At 38.9% G+C, this 14,475-nt stretch overlaps 1 protein-coding gene across 1 annotated transcript in view; it reads left to right on the forward strand.

Moving 5' to 3' along the window:
* Positions 1 to 14,475, forward strand: part of LTBP1 (latent transforming growth factor beta binding protein 1) — a 366,037-nt gene that overhangs the window by 297,756 nt on the left and 53,806 nt on the right. The window contains exons 26-27 of the mRNA XM_061626114.1: positions 4,578 to 4,760; positions 6,331 to 6,417. Coding sequence (XP_061482098.1) covers positions 4,578 to 4,760; positions 6,331 to 6,417 — 270 coding nt within the window. The remainder of the gene's footprint in view (positions 1 to 4,577; positions 4,761 to 6,330; positions 6,418 to 14,475) is intronic.

Raw genomic sequence — 14,475 nt, forward strand, 5'->3', positions numbered from 1 at the left:
GTATACAAATTCAATAAATAAATAATAAAAATAATAATAATTCATTAAGGGATTCGCTGCTTAGGGATATGCTCAGTTCAGGTACTGCACTCAATTATATTCTAGGGTTATGACCCTTCTCTCAATTCCAGTAATAGACCCTGCCTTCAGAATCTGTAGTAAGGCACAATCCATTCCATAATATCCACCTGTGCAAAAAGAGACTTTCAGGTGTATCTTCCAAATGTCCTTTCCCCCCAAGAAGGCTTACTGCATGAAGCAAACTATTTCCAAACTTATCTGTCAAGAAGTTAATAACATAAAAGAAGAATCCTGTGTATGTAGATCTAGATCAGTCTTTGTACATTTGCGTTTTTTTAAAAGTTTTGTGTCTAATTCACTTTACAAATATTCACAATGCCTGCCTTACTAGCCCTCAGTCACAGCTGTGTAAACAGTTTTTTTTTTAAGTTCTGGACACATAATGGGAGGAGGAACTAAAACATCAAGTATAAAATAGAATTAAATAGTCACAAAGTTTCATATTCCAGAGGAGTAACCTTGTTAGTCTGTTGCAGCAAAACCGACACAGCCACACCCACAATGATTATATTCTGTATTTATTTGTGCTCTGCACAGTGCTGTTATCTCTTAAAATGCCTAATATTTTGGTCTTTGTTTTTTTTAAATCTTTCTCTGAGTATGCGTACTCACGCATTTAAATGACTTCTTTAAATCTGATAAAGAGGGATCTGGCCTATGAAAGCTTGTGCCACAATAACTTTGTTAAGTGCCACTAGACTCTGTTGTTTTTGCGATAAAGAGTTGATTTCTCCTTCTTCTTAGGCCAGTCTCTGATGCTTCTTCTCTTGGAAAATTGTGTCAAACTGCTGTGGTTTAGGAAGGGAGGGAGGGGTTTGGAGAATTTTTTGTACTTCAAGATTCTGGCTCTGGTTCATCTTGACGTATGGCCTATGTCCAATGAAAATGTGTACTTTGGTGGCTAAGGTACTGAGCCTCCTCTCATCTTGGGAGAACCAATTTACTTCAGCTGTATTTCCATGACACACAACAGTCTTCATTTGGTTTTCATTGAGCAGTGGATAATACCACAAAACCACTGTGCTTGATGAAATTCAGCACATTATGGAAAACTGTAATTATCTGATGAGGAGAACCACAGACTAGACTAACAAAGATAAAATAGCACTCAGCTGGGTGTTGCCCCATAGCACACTTATTGACCTTGGCAAAAAATCAAAGAGAAATGAGTATGTCAGTGTGCTAAATTTGAATAAACCTGTATGTCAATTTGTTTGTGTCATCTGACACAACTATGCATTCATCTGAAGAGAGAAAAGACAAATATGAGAGCTTATTACTAAAGGGCGGTATAAAAGCACAATAAATAAATAAATAAATAAATAAAAATAAATAAATAAATAGTAACAATTACGTAAAATATAAATTACCCTGCATAAACAACTATTTTATGCATCAAAGTGATGGAATATTTTGGGCACGGTAAGACAAATTATTAAAGCAATCTAAAAGGCAATTAACTTCCAATTGTACCTTTCTTGCACAGACCCATCCTCAATTCTGGACATTATCAATACCTTGGCACAGTCATTAATCAAAATGGAGACAATAGTCAAGAATTCAGAAGGCTAGGACTGGGGATGACAGCTCTGAGAGAACTAGAAAAGGTCCTCAAATGCAAAGATGTATCACTGAACACTAAAGTCAGGATCATTCAGACCATGGTATTCCCGATCTCTATGTGTGGATGTGAAAGTTGGACAGTGAAAAAAGCAGATAAGAGAAAAATCAACTTACTTGAAATGTGTTGGAGGAGACCTTTACGCATACCATGGACTGCGAAAAAGACAAATAATTGGGTGTTAGAACAAATTAAACCAGAACTATCACTAGAAGCTAAAATGATGAAACTGAGGTTATACTTTGGACACATAATGAGAAGACATGATTCACTAGAAAAGACAATGTTGAGGAAAACAGTAGAAAAAGATCAAACAAGAGATGGATTGATTCCATAAAGGAAGCCACAGACCTGAACCTACAAGATTTGAACACGGTTGTTCATAACAGATGCTCTTGGAGGTAGCTGATTCATAGGGTTGCCATAAGTCGTACTCAGCTTGAAGGCACAAAACAACAACAACAACAACATTGCCATAAAAAGTTATTTGTTTTCAGTCCACACCATGACTTCAGCAAACTTGATATTTGAACCTTTTCAAAGGTTTGTTGGGACTTTTAAAAGACCCCAAAAGGATTGTGTCAGTCTGGCCACAGAAAGATTGCAAGGGAAAAAATTATATATTCCTTGGGCCAGTATCTATCAGTTACACACTGCAGCCAAAACAGCAGTGCTGATATCCTGTCATGAATGTAGACCTATAGGCAAATAACTCATAAACAACCTAATTAATGTATATGACAATCCTGGATTTCAGCAGTGGGCAATTGTTTTGTTTTTCATTTTTTCAGTTTTTGCATTGCCTCTGAAGTAATTGGGAACCATATGTCAACAACAGCAGGGCCAAAATCAAGAGTACGTGGGGAGTGCTCCCCTTTTTCTATTTCTATCATTCCATTTTCTCTCTCTTTTCTGACACCCCCTTTCCCCCCCCCTCCATACCCAGGAGGCTGCCAAGCTGGAAGCAGATCACTCTTGTCAGAAGTCTGAACAGATCAGTTTCAAAGAGCTTTTGAGAGGCCAAGGATCACATATAATTAGTCTGAAGGACACAGGTTGCCCACTGCTATTGTATAGGCACTTACCAACATAGGTTAAAATGGTGTAACCTTATCTATTGTATCTTTTCTTCTCTGGGATAGTGTGTCAGTAACATATTATACTAGCATATACGGATTTGGGGCATGAAAATCCAGGATTTTTTCTTGCATTGAATCTCATTGAAATTATTAGAGGTGTTTGAGGACATAGCTCTGTGATATTTTTCTATCTATATAATCACAGCAGGTAAAACAATAGTAATTTTCATAAACTACATTTAATGTAATAAAATTAAGAATTTGCTGCTACTAAATAATGTTGTATTATTATTCTGGACTTTTGTTGCCATGCAGAATGTTTTGCATAAAAGGTTTAGAACCAGAAATGTTAAGACACTGGTTCCCATATGACTTGTTGAACATCTAAATGAAATGCAACAATTAGCAGTTAGGTTTGTGAAAATCTTTAAATACTCTATGCATATGTAAAAATACGTAGTTACATTGCTCAGATATAGGCCTGGTCCAGATGTTATGAACTTGATCCACCAAATTATGCTATGGAGAATCAGGAATATGCTATGGGCTTATGTTATGGGCTTCATTATTTGAAAACTGATGGTTTGAAATGGTTTTATAAACCTTGGTTTAGATGCAGCATTAACCATAGTGTCAGTTTAGTCATCATGACAAACTATTATTTAGAGAAAACCAGGAAGTATGGAAGAGGAGGAGCCAGTATGCACGCCCATAGCATATACCTGATCCTCAGAGAACTGCATCTGGATCAGGCCATAGTGAAGTTGAAAGGGGATGGGAGCAGAATACTGTCATGCTCACTTATGAAGCCAGAATATATGAATATGAGGATGCAGTTTTGAAGATATAAACAGTAATTACAAATTGCATGTTCTGATTCTTATGGGTATTGTAAAAACAACTGTATATAAAAACTTGGTAAAATTACAGGCATAGGATTTGTACACATATAACGTTCCTGTTTCTTAACCATGGTTAAGGAATTGGGCCTTAGTTTATGGTTAAACTATGAGATCACACCCTCCAACCCTCCCCTCAACTGTCTTCTCCACTGCAAAGTTATATCAGGAGCAACATTACACACAGCTATCCCTAACTGGTATAGCACAGTGGGGAGGAGAGCCTGGCTAGGAGTCCAGAGTCTGTGTCTCCTGGGCGTAAAGGGCCAGCTAAAGATCATCCCCACAGTGAGTGGCTCAGGGGTTACATGTCCTGCCACTTGTGCAGCCGTGGGCAAGCTGCATAGTCCCAAGGAGCCCAGTTGCCCCCAGCTGGCAGCTGCAGACAAGGAAGGGGCTGGCTTGTGCAGCTGGGGAGGACTAGCCTCAGAGGGAAGCAACGGTAAACCGCCTCTGAATACCGCTTACCATGAAATCCCTATTCATAGGGTAGCCATAAGTCAGGATCGACTTGAAGGCAGTCCATTTCCATTTCATCTCTAACCAAGGCTTCCTCTTATAATCAGGATTTGAAAGGAGGTGATAAAGTCAGTTTGCAAATCCTGATGAAGAGAGAACCTGGTTAGTATCTGTTAACTGTGACTAATGTAACCACAATTAAGGCTGACAGAGGAAATTCACACAGGTGAAAGGGAGGGACTGAGAATGTGCAATCTCACAGCCTGGTTCTGATCTCTTAATCGTGGTTAAGAGATAGCTTAGTGTTAAATCTGCAGTGGCCCATGGAAACCACTTCAATAGCCAAATATTAGAAAATATGCAAGATTATATTATTTATTTCTGTATATGTTGTTATTTTTGATGTGTGATGTTGTATCTTTAACTCTTTTTTTTAAGATTTACCAGCAGATACCAAAGAAGTGGCAGATGAAAAGAAGGAATGTTACTACAATCTAAATGATGCAAATTTTTGTGATAATGTGCTAACGTCCAATGTCACAAAACAAGAATGCTGCTGTACTTTGGGTGCTGGCTGGGGTGATAACTGTGAAATATTCCCGTGTCCCGTGCTTGAAAGTGGTAAGTGATCATTTTACATTCACTGGTGGTTGTTAGTGATAACACCATAATGTGAATCAGTTGCTTTTACCTGTCTGTTTACTCAGAAGTAAGTCCCACTTTTTTCAGTGGGACTTTCTCTCAAGTAAATAAATGCAAGACTTCAGTTGGCATGAAATACTATATCTACACTGGCTCCATCAGTTGTTTTGTATTACACATGGGATTGATGTTTCCTATTATATTTATTTGCTGTAGTGATCACTTACTTTATCTGGACCTCAATAATCAGAATTTCTATTTGAGATATGCGTGAAGTTCCTTAGATACTATATAATTATATTTTTATTATGTCTCTGTCTGTTTGGGACACCACTTTGTAGCCAATGGAATCACAAGAATTGTTGCAAGCCATATTAATTCTCACACAAGGATTTCACATTTCATTTGTCCATGTGAATGCCTAGCTTAAGATGGTTGGACCTGCTCACATGGACAAAAGACAGGATTGTATGTGAGAAGGCGAAGCCCAATGTCTGGTCTCAGACTTTTTTCCCATTTCCAACTGAGTTACATCAGTTTGGGATGGGCAAGAAATTAGATTTAGTTTGCATTTCAAGCCCAAACTATCAAATTCACATTTTCTGAAACAATATGAGAATCGAAACACAGCCATCCATTGAAATTTGGACTTACTCAAATTTTGCAATGCAATTCACCCACCAAACAATGTTTACAAAAATGCTTGTGTTAGGGGGATGTGTGCATAAAAATTAATATATGAATGAAAATAAGATACAAAAAAGCATTACATGAAATTGCTTGCAAAAATGTGTTTATTAGGAGAAATTCAACTATAATGCTGGAGAATTTTCATGAGGATTGTTTTTTAAAAATGGAAATTGCTGCAGAAATGTGGAAAACTGTGTTTTAGATTGGAAAAACAAAAAACTGTGAGAACCAAAATTGACAGATCTTTCCATCCCTACATCATACTTTGAAAAACTGCCAGTTGTTCAGATCAAGTTTCTTTTTTACCTGGGTGCTGAATTTGGTTTAACAGGAAAAAGCTAACTGAAAGGAAAAAATCACATTGGTTAAAATTGTAACATTTGTTTAATTTGACATTTAGTATCTATCTCCCAGAAAATTTATGCCATTCCCTCAGTGGTTTGAATCTTGTCATCCAGCTTATATTTAGATTTGTTTTGAGTTGGGATGGCAAGCTGACATAATGTTATGCATAAATAATTCCCATTGACTTTTAATGAGACTACTCCAAAGTAAGGTGGTTGTACCTTGAACAGTTGCCCACATACTGACTGTGAAAAGTCAAAACTCTGTGTGCATCTTTTAAAAAGAACATTTATATAGTTGCTCATCAGAAATTGATACACTCATAGTCTTACGAGCTACAGCGCTGCTGAATTTAATTGTCTCATTTATACAGAGATGTATCTTAGAAAGAAATACTATAAAATGAGAAATTACGAGTTTTAGGGGAGTGCTGTTTTAAGATATGCCAGTTGTGTTTCACTCTGTGATGCATGACTAAATTTCCCATTGGATTCTTGGTTTCTCTTCCTGCTAGCTGAGTTTACTGAACTGTGCCCTGAAGGGAAAGGGTTCATACCCTCTGAAGATTCATCTTATGGAGTCATTGCACAGAATTACAAAGGTCAGCCCCAGTTATATATACTTGAATTATATATAAGTGCTTCAGCATTCCAATGAGAAATCAGAGCTCATTTAAAGTCCATTCTGGTGTAGTACTGTGCCAAATGTTTATGAGGTTTGATATTTGATGTGAAAGTTTCTGCTTTGAGGGGAAAGGTGGAAACAGCTGCAGTAAACTCCTACTTTGCATGGTATTGCTTTTGTTTATAGCATTGTTTCCTTTTCACTGCCACTAATTCATAGAATCACAGAATCATAGAACAGTAGAGTTAGAAGGGGCCTATAAGGCCATCAAGTCCAACCCCTTTGAAAGGGTTTCTTCACTGTGTGATCCCAGCTGGTTAGGGATCAGACAGTGAACATGATTTCATCATGGCACCACATAGCCAGTCAGATTTGGCTATGTGATTATGCCACTAAGGGCAATTAAAGCCTTCCTTTTTCCTTCTCCCTGAATGGGGGAAGGTGGAGCAGGATGTTGTCCAAATGTAAAGAGTTTTACATCTGTTCACCTTTTTCACAGATGGCCGAAATATTTGCAGAATGCATCTCCCCATCCCTATTTCAGTAAGCAATATTTTGACAGGAGAAGGCTGTATCCAGCATTGAGAGAATATAGTTTTTCCATCTTAATAATTAGATGACAGTCCTGAATCCTCATACTTGCAAATAAAGCAGGTAAAAGCAGTCAGCAAATTGATTCCCAAAACATAGCTTCTGATTGATTGAATGAATGAATGAATGAATGAATGAATGAATAGCTTTTCTGCCTACTCTGGCCTACCAATAAAAGCAATAAAAACACTAAAACAGCAACAATCAAAACAGTGGCAAATAAGGACAAAATATTAATGCACAAGCAATCAGATGAAATCTGCTGACATCTTTGCAGTTCCATCTATTTGGAAGTCTGCATAGTCATAAACAATGCTTTTGTATAAATGTATGTTCATAATAGGGAAAAGGTACCACTCCTGCAGCAGATGAAGAGCATTTGAATTAGTATTATATAAAGGATATGAGTAACAGAGTTCTTTAGAGGCTTCATTGATTTAACCACTTCTTCACCTTGTTCAAGAAATTGAGGCAGAAGTGAGGGACCTGATCCTACCCATCCTTCATTCATTCTCCAAGGAGCCAAGCAAGCAATTTAAGAGCTGCAGAGATAACAGAGGTTTTCTACTGGAACCACCTTCTGCTATGCTTGTAGGCTATCATTACTGCTCAGAGACACAGTTACTAATGAGTGCAGTTACTGGCTGCTGAAACTAGTCAGGATTATGTCCATATGATAATTTATATTGATAATTTGAAAGAAAATATTGATAAAGGAAAGGAAAGTGGCTTTGCCACCGTCTCCTCCTCCGCTGAGATTGAGGCTGGTCAGTTTTCATATTAACAAGCAGAGACCAGCTGTTTTTCTTTTGGAAAGGAAAGGAGAGGAGGAAAGCAGCTTTCAGTGCTCCCACACATACTTCCTCCCCAGCAAGCCCAGAATCCTTAATTAAGGTGGGCAGACTGGGCTGGCTTCCTCCCCCTTGGAAAATATTCTTTCAAAATATTGATGTTTCCATTCAAAATATTGATATTTTCTTTCAAAAGAAATATCAACATTTTGAAAGAAAATATCAGTTTTGATATCAATACTTTTGGAGGGAGGGGAAAATGGATAGCTAAAAGCAATAGAGCAGACAAAGAATGAACTCTAATTGATACTGCCTGGTAGGTCGATGGAATGCTTTCGAAGTGGTGCCAGCCAATGGATCCCATCCCTACTATTGACATAAACTGGATAACACTAAACATTATGGGGAAGGGTTGTAGCTTAGTAGTAGAGCACATGCTTTATGTGCAAAAGGTCCCAGGTTCAACTCCCAGCATATCCAGAGAGCTTGAAACTCTGGAGAGCTGCCACTAGTCAGCATAGACAGTACTGAGCTAGATGGACTAATTGGTCTGCCTTGGTATAAAACCATTTCCTAATTTGTAGCTTAAATACCTTTTCAAAAATATTTTGAAAATATACTTAGGACCTATGCCCTCTGACTTAAGTGAGATTTAGGATTGGGCTTGTGAAGAGGCAAATGATATAAAGGCAACAGTGGCAAGCTTGGTGCTAGACTAAAGTTGTAGAAGATTCCTATTAAAGTCAGGATGTTGGACCTTGCTATTTGTTGTGTGCAAATGAATTGTAGATTAGCAAGGGTCTGGCATCCTCCTCTTAGACTTTAACAACACAAGTCCCTTTGAGTTCAATGTGAACTACTCCCAGTTATCATTAAAACCATTTTTTGTGGGAGGGATGGGTTTTATGGTTAGTTTCTTCTTTCTGTATATGTAATACTCAGTATAAAATTTATTTTAAAAAAAAATTGGGGGGGGGAGGAATAGTTTCAGGATTGCATCCTAAATCTGTAGTCCTATGCACACTTACCTGGGAATAAGTTCTCTTTGAACTCAATGAACTGAACTCACTGTTCCATTGAACTCCACAGAAGATATATATATATATACACAGCATAAGCCTATTCATATCTACTCATAAGTATCTGCCTGCAATTCCAGTGCAAATAACCCTAAAAAGTGTGGTATAGGATGATAGTATGTTGTAGTGGTTAGAGTGGTGGACTAGGACCTGAGAGACCAGAGTTCGAATCCCCACAGAGCCATGAAGCTCACTGGGTGACCTTGGGCCAGTCAGTGCCTCTCAGAGGAAGGCAATGCCATGAAAACCCTATTCATAGGGTCACCATAAGTCAGGATCAACTTGAAGACAGTCCATGTGATGAGATGCTGGTTTGGTGCAACTAAAAATTTATTTTAAATTATGATGGTATAAGCAGGCCAACCTTCCACCATTTGAATTGGAGTCAGTTGGACTCTTTAATCAGGTCATCCAGTAAATTCCATTACTGTTTTTGCTTTAGTTTTCACCTGCATTTCTTTATTTGCAGGAATATTTTTGGTTCTCTTTAGAATTCCTCATTTCCCCTTTCAACTGTTTTCCTTCAATCAGCCCTGATGTGCCATCCTTCAGATATATAATCTTTTAAAAATCTTTATTTTGGTAGTGTGGGTGTCAAGTTTTCATCCATTTTTAAAAAATAAAAAAATGAACTTAAAGCTGCTCAATTTCTGGAAAAGTGGCTGCAAAAATGTTTGTATAGCCAGTTCATCCTTTCTGGAGAAGTATTTTATGATTTTACCTTTTAGAGCTTTTCAGCAGATACAAAACATTCCTTTCTTGGCATAACTTCTATTGTTGCCACGACATAAATGAAGAACAATTCCATTCAGAGCAGTGCTCTTACACCTGAGTGATTTGATCCATTTTATATTTGCCTTGTGTAACCCAGCCTGATTTTTAGGAAATAATAGAATAAATGCATGGTAAAAGAAACAAAAGCTAGGAAAAGAAATGAATTCAAAAGCAACACAAATGGGTATGAAATCATTCATAAAATTAAAGGCTTATGAACAGAGAGTATATTTTTCTATAAAATATTATTTCATCCACTACTATTCATTCTGCATGCTATCTCTTCTGTCTGCTAAGCATGAGCTTTCTAGTATGGAAGGCATTTCACCTACAGAATGACTTTCTCTAAGTTTGTGGAAATGTCTGTCTGTCAGTTTAAGTTATGTCAAAAGCCCCCAGATACCAGAGTGACAAGTACCTTTAAAATTCTGTGCAGCAATATTTATAGTTATGACTGCGTGGAGGAAGCCACCATTGCTGAAATCTCCAAAGCAGGCACCAAAAACAAATGGTTAATTCTCAGAAGGATTTTAAATCAGACACAACACAGAGCAAGAAAAGGGGCACAAAACTGGGATGTTTCCTTAGCCAACATAAGCATATAGCATGAAAGTAGTTACAGAGGGTGAAGGTATGGTGAAGCACTTGTTGAAGGCAGCCATCCTTGAAGTACTAACTAACTCCAGAGTAGTCCCATTGGCATCAGCAAGACTGCTTCTTAAAGTCAGCTCATGGATCATGATAGATCATGGTTGAACACATGGAAATAAGATTGTGCATGCAGTGGGAATATGACTGTTAAAGCAGAACAAGCTCAGACTAGCAAAATGCTTAATATATATTTATGTGCTAAATAAATTATACAGCCACAAGAGTGGCTATATACAATAGCCAGTGTGGATTTTTCACATTCCACAATTTTAAATTGAAAATCCCCCATGCCATTCTGATGCTTCCCATAAGCTCATTTCAAAACAAAACCTTACAAAACTTATAATCCTAAACTCAGAAACGCTTCCTTAACAACCCTCTAAATTTTCATGGCAATACACAAAACAGTCAGAGAGAACACAGAGTTCAAATTCCAAAATGACAGAAAAAAACCCGAGTCCTTTTGGACTTTTTTCTGTCAGAGTTCTCATAATCTGTTGAAATTCATTAAAAATCAGCCATGTTCACTGTAATCCTATTATTGACCTTGCCCCATACCCTGACCTTCATCTTCTGCAGTTTAAAAGTTAAAAAAATGCCTGGCTGATTTTTAATTAATTTAAGAAATTTGGCATTGAACTGAATGATAGTGTCGGGCATGCTCAGTAAGAACCAACTGTCAGTGTTCTAAAAGCCAGACTCACAGCTGCTTGGCTTGGCTAATCAGGGGGCCACATCCACACCAGACCTTTATTTCACTTGAGACAATCATGGCTTCCCCCAAAGAATCCTGGGAAGTGTAGTTTGTGAAGGGTGCTGAGAGGAGACTCCTATTCCACTGAGAGAGCTCCAGTGGCCAGATTGGTTTAACAGTCAGCCACTCTGATTGAAGGTCTGTGAGGGGAACAGGGCATCTCCTAGCAATTCTGAGCACCCTTCACTAACTACACTTCCCAGGATTCTTTGAGAGAAGCCATGACTGTCCAAAGTGAAATAAAGGCCTGGTGTGGATGTGGCCAGGGACAGCTTCAGTTTAAATTTGGATGGGAGGCTACATGTGCCTGCTGTAGAATAAAAAGTTGGGGGAAATGCTGAAAAGCAATGACACTGTTCACAATGTTTTCCCCTCTGCCCAGTGCCCACCCACCCAATCTCCTCCCCTCCTCCTCCCCTCCCTGCCCCTCCCCCGGGTCATTGTTGGACTACAACCTGGGAGACTAGGGTTCGAATCCCCACACAGCCATGAAGCTCACTGGGTGACCTTGGGCCAGTCACTGCTTCTCAGCCTCAGTGGAAGGCTATGGTAAAACCACCTCTGAATACCATTTACCATGAAAACCCTATTCGTAGGCTCGCCATAAGTCAGGATCGACTTGAAGGCAGTACATTTCCATTTTCAAACATGATTGCACAGAAATAAATCCAAATGAACTCAAAGTATGCAAATGATCAAACCCACTCTCCCTTCTTCTCCCTCCTATCCCCTCCCTCTTGCCCCTTCTGTCCCCCTTCCTTTGCCCTTCCTCCCCCTCCCCTTCCTCCTCCTCATGATCAGTTTTACCTATCTTAAGCATGATTGCACAGGGGTAAATACCATTGAACTCTATAAGCATGCAAACCTGCCCTTCCCTCCCCCTTCTTTTGCCCCCTCCAATCCTCTCCTTCCCCATCCCCCTCCTCCTCCCCCATGGTCAGTTTTACCTATCCTAACCATGATTGCATAGGAGTAGATTCCATTGAACTCAATAAGCATGCAAATGATCACACCTGCCTTTTCCTTCCTTCCCCTCTCCTCTCCCTTTCTCTTTCCTTCTTCCTCCTCCCCTGCCCACTCCAGCCCTCCCTTCCTCCCCCCGGTCAGTTTTACCTATCCTAAGCATGATTGCATGGGAGTAAATCCCACTGAACTCAATAAACGTCCAAATGATCAAACCTGTCCTTCTCCCTTCCTGCCTGCTCCTATCCCCCTCCCCTCTGCCCTTCCTCCCCTCCCTCCTCATCCCCTCCCCATCCCCTGTGGTCAGTTTCACCTATCCTAAGCATGATTGCAGGGGAGTCAATCCCACTGAATTCAGTAAGCATGTAAATGATCAATCCATTCTCAGCAAACTTGCACAAGATCCCATTTCTTACCTCCCATATTAAAGAGCAGAGAAGTTCACTAATAGGCAAAAAACCTTGCGGTTTAAGAACGTACCTATAGCCCGCAGATCTTTCTATCAGACTTTAAAAAGCAGGGAAATTGGGCAGCTATAGTGAATGCACCAGGGGAGCAGAAGACTTGAGCTCCTATTGTACTGCCAAAATGCAAACACAATTTGGATTGGTCTTTCACAGTCCAATCCACTTGCTGTGTAGCTTGGATGACTTTGGTAACATGTGCCTCTGAACATATGGTGATTAGTGGCAACACTTGCAACCAGCCCAAATAATGGAAAGAAGACATGTGCTGTGCTGATCTTGTTTTAGCGGGGAGGAAGCAACATTATTAAGACAGTTGACATAGTTCAGATGGTCACTTTAAATATGTCTGGTTTGCTTTGCAATTTTAGTGAGGTTTCCTATAGGAAATCATTTTATTTTGTGTCTATTTCTGTGAATATGTAAAGTACAGCAACACTTTGCAAAATTTACACTAAAAAAACTCCAAAAATAATTGTGGAATAATGGCACTGACTATTCTGCAGAATAGTCTCCAGTTGACATCAGGAGTGTCTCAGTTTGTACAAGATAAAACAGTGGGAGGTGAAATATATGCTAGCAAAATTCTAGGTGTGCTCTATGTTTTTAATTGACCATGCCCACCTTGCCTTAAATGAAGTGGTTTAAACACAGCAGGCTGAAAACATGACTCCTGTTTTTTCCAACAGCTAGAGTCATTGCTGAAGTAGCAGCATATTGTAATCAGTCTGATTTTACATCAAACTGTGGTTTCGGATTCAACTGTTAATGCACCCAAAATAGAAATAGAACATAACGTCCCATTTGAAACACAAAAGGCTGTCTTCACCATCATATGACACTGACCAATAAAAGGGCTTTGAAATTAATAAAAATAAATTTGACACAGATTTCTAGGATGAATTTGTTGTTGTTGTTATGTGCCTCCAAGTCGACTATGACTTATGGTGACCCTATGAATCAGCGACCTCCAAGAGCATCTGTCGTGAACACCCTGTTCATGTCTTGTAAGTTCAGGTCTGTGGCTTCCTTTATGAAATCAATCCATCTCTTCTTTGGCCTTCCTCTTTTTCTACTCCCTTCTGTTTTCCCCAGCATTATTATCTTTTCTAATGAATCATGTCTTCTCATTATGTGTCCAAAGTATGATAACCTCAGTTTCATCATTTTAGCTTCTAGTGATAGTTCTGGTTTAATTTGTTCTAACACCCAATTATTTGTCTTTTTCGCAGTCCATGAGGGAAATAAAATTATCTAGATTAGATTCTCTGTAGAAACATTAGTGACACAGGAAAGAAGCAAAGTAAGAACACTAACAAACGTACAAAAATATAATTCTCCATCTTTGGAGATGGCAGATGTTGCCACCACTCACCATATGCTCAGAGGCACATGTTACCAAATTCTTCCAAGCTACACAGCAAGTGGATTGGACTGTGAAAGACCAACTCCAATTGTGTTTGCATTTTGACAAATATGTAGGGCAGTACAATATCTCAGAGAGGAGGTCAGGTCTCCTGCTCCCCCTGGTGCATTCACTATTAAAGTTTGATAGAAAGATCTGTGGGCTATAGGTACGTTCTTAAACTGCAAGGTTTTTTGCCTATCTCACACTGCAGAAATAGGTGTGCATATGCTGCTGAAATACAGTAACCAGAATTTTACGTTAGCCCAAGGCTAATGGGAAAAAAATCAACTGTACCATTGATAGATGTTAAACATTCTATAAATATTGGGCACAAGTCCATACAAACTAGATCCACCTGTAACTGCAGTTGTAAATCTGAAAATACACAAAGAGCAGGAAATGGTTATTGGATCGAAAACTAAAGGCACAGTTGATGTGGTTGTTAAAGCCTGAGCCTCTGAGGGCAATTCACATTATCAAAATATTGAGTAGATCCATACAACTTCCACACATTGTGAAGCTGTGCATTCTTCTGAAGCTTACCCCATGTTTATCAAAGT

Source organism: Rhineura floridana, chromosome 4, assembly GCF_030035675.1.
Source record: "Rhineura floridana isolate rRhiFlo1 chromosome 4, rRhiFlo1.hap2, whole genome shotgun sequence".
In the NCBI taxonomy this organism is placed as follows: domain Eukaryota; kingdom Metazoa; phylum Chordata; class Lepidosauria; order Squamata; family Rhineuridae; genus Rhineura; species Rhineura floridana.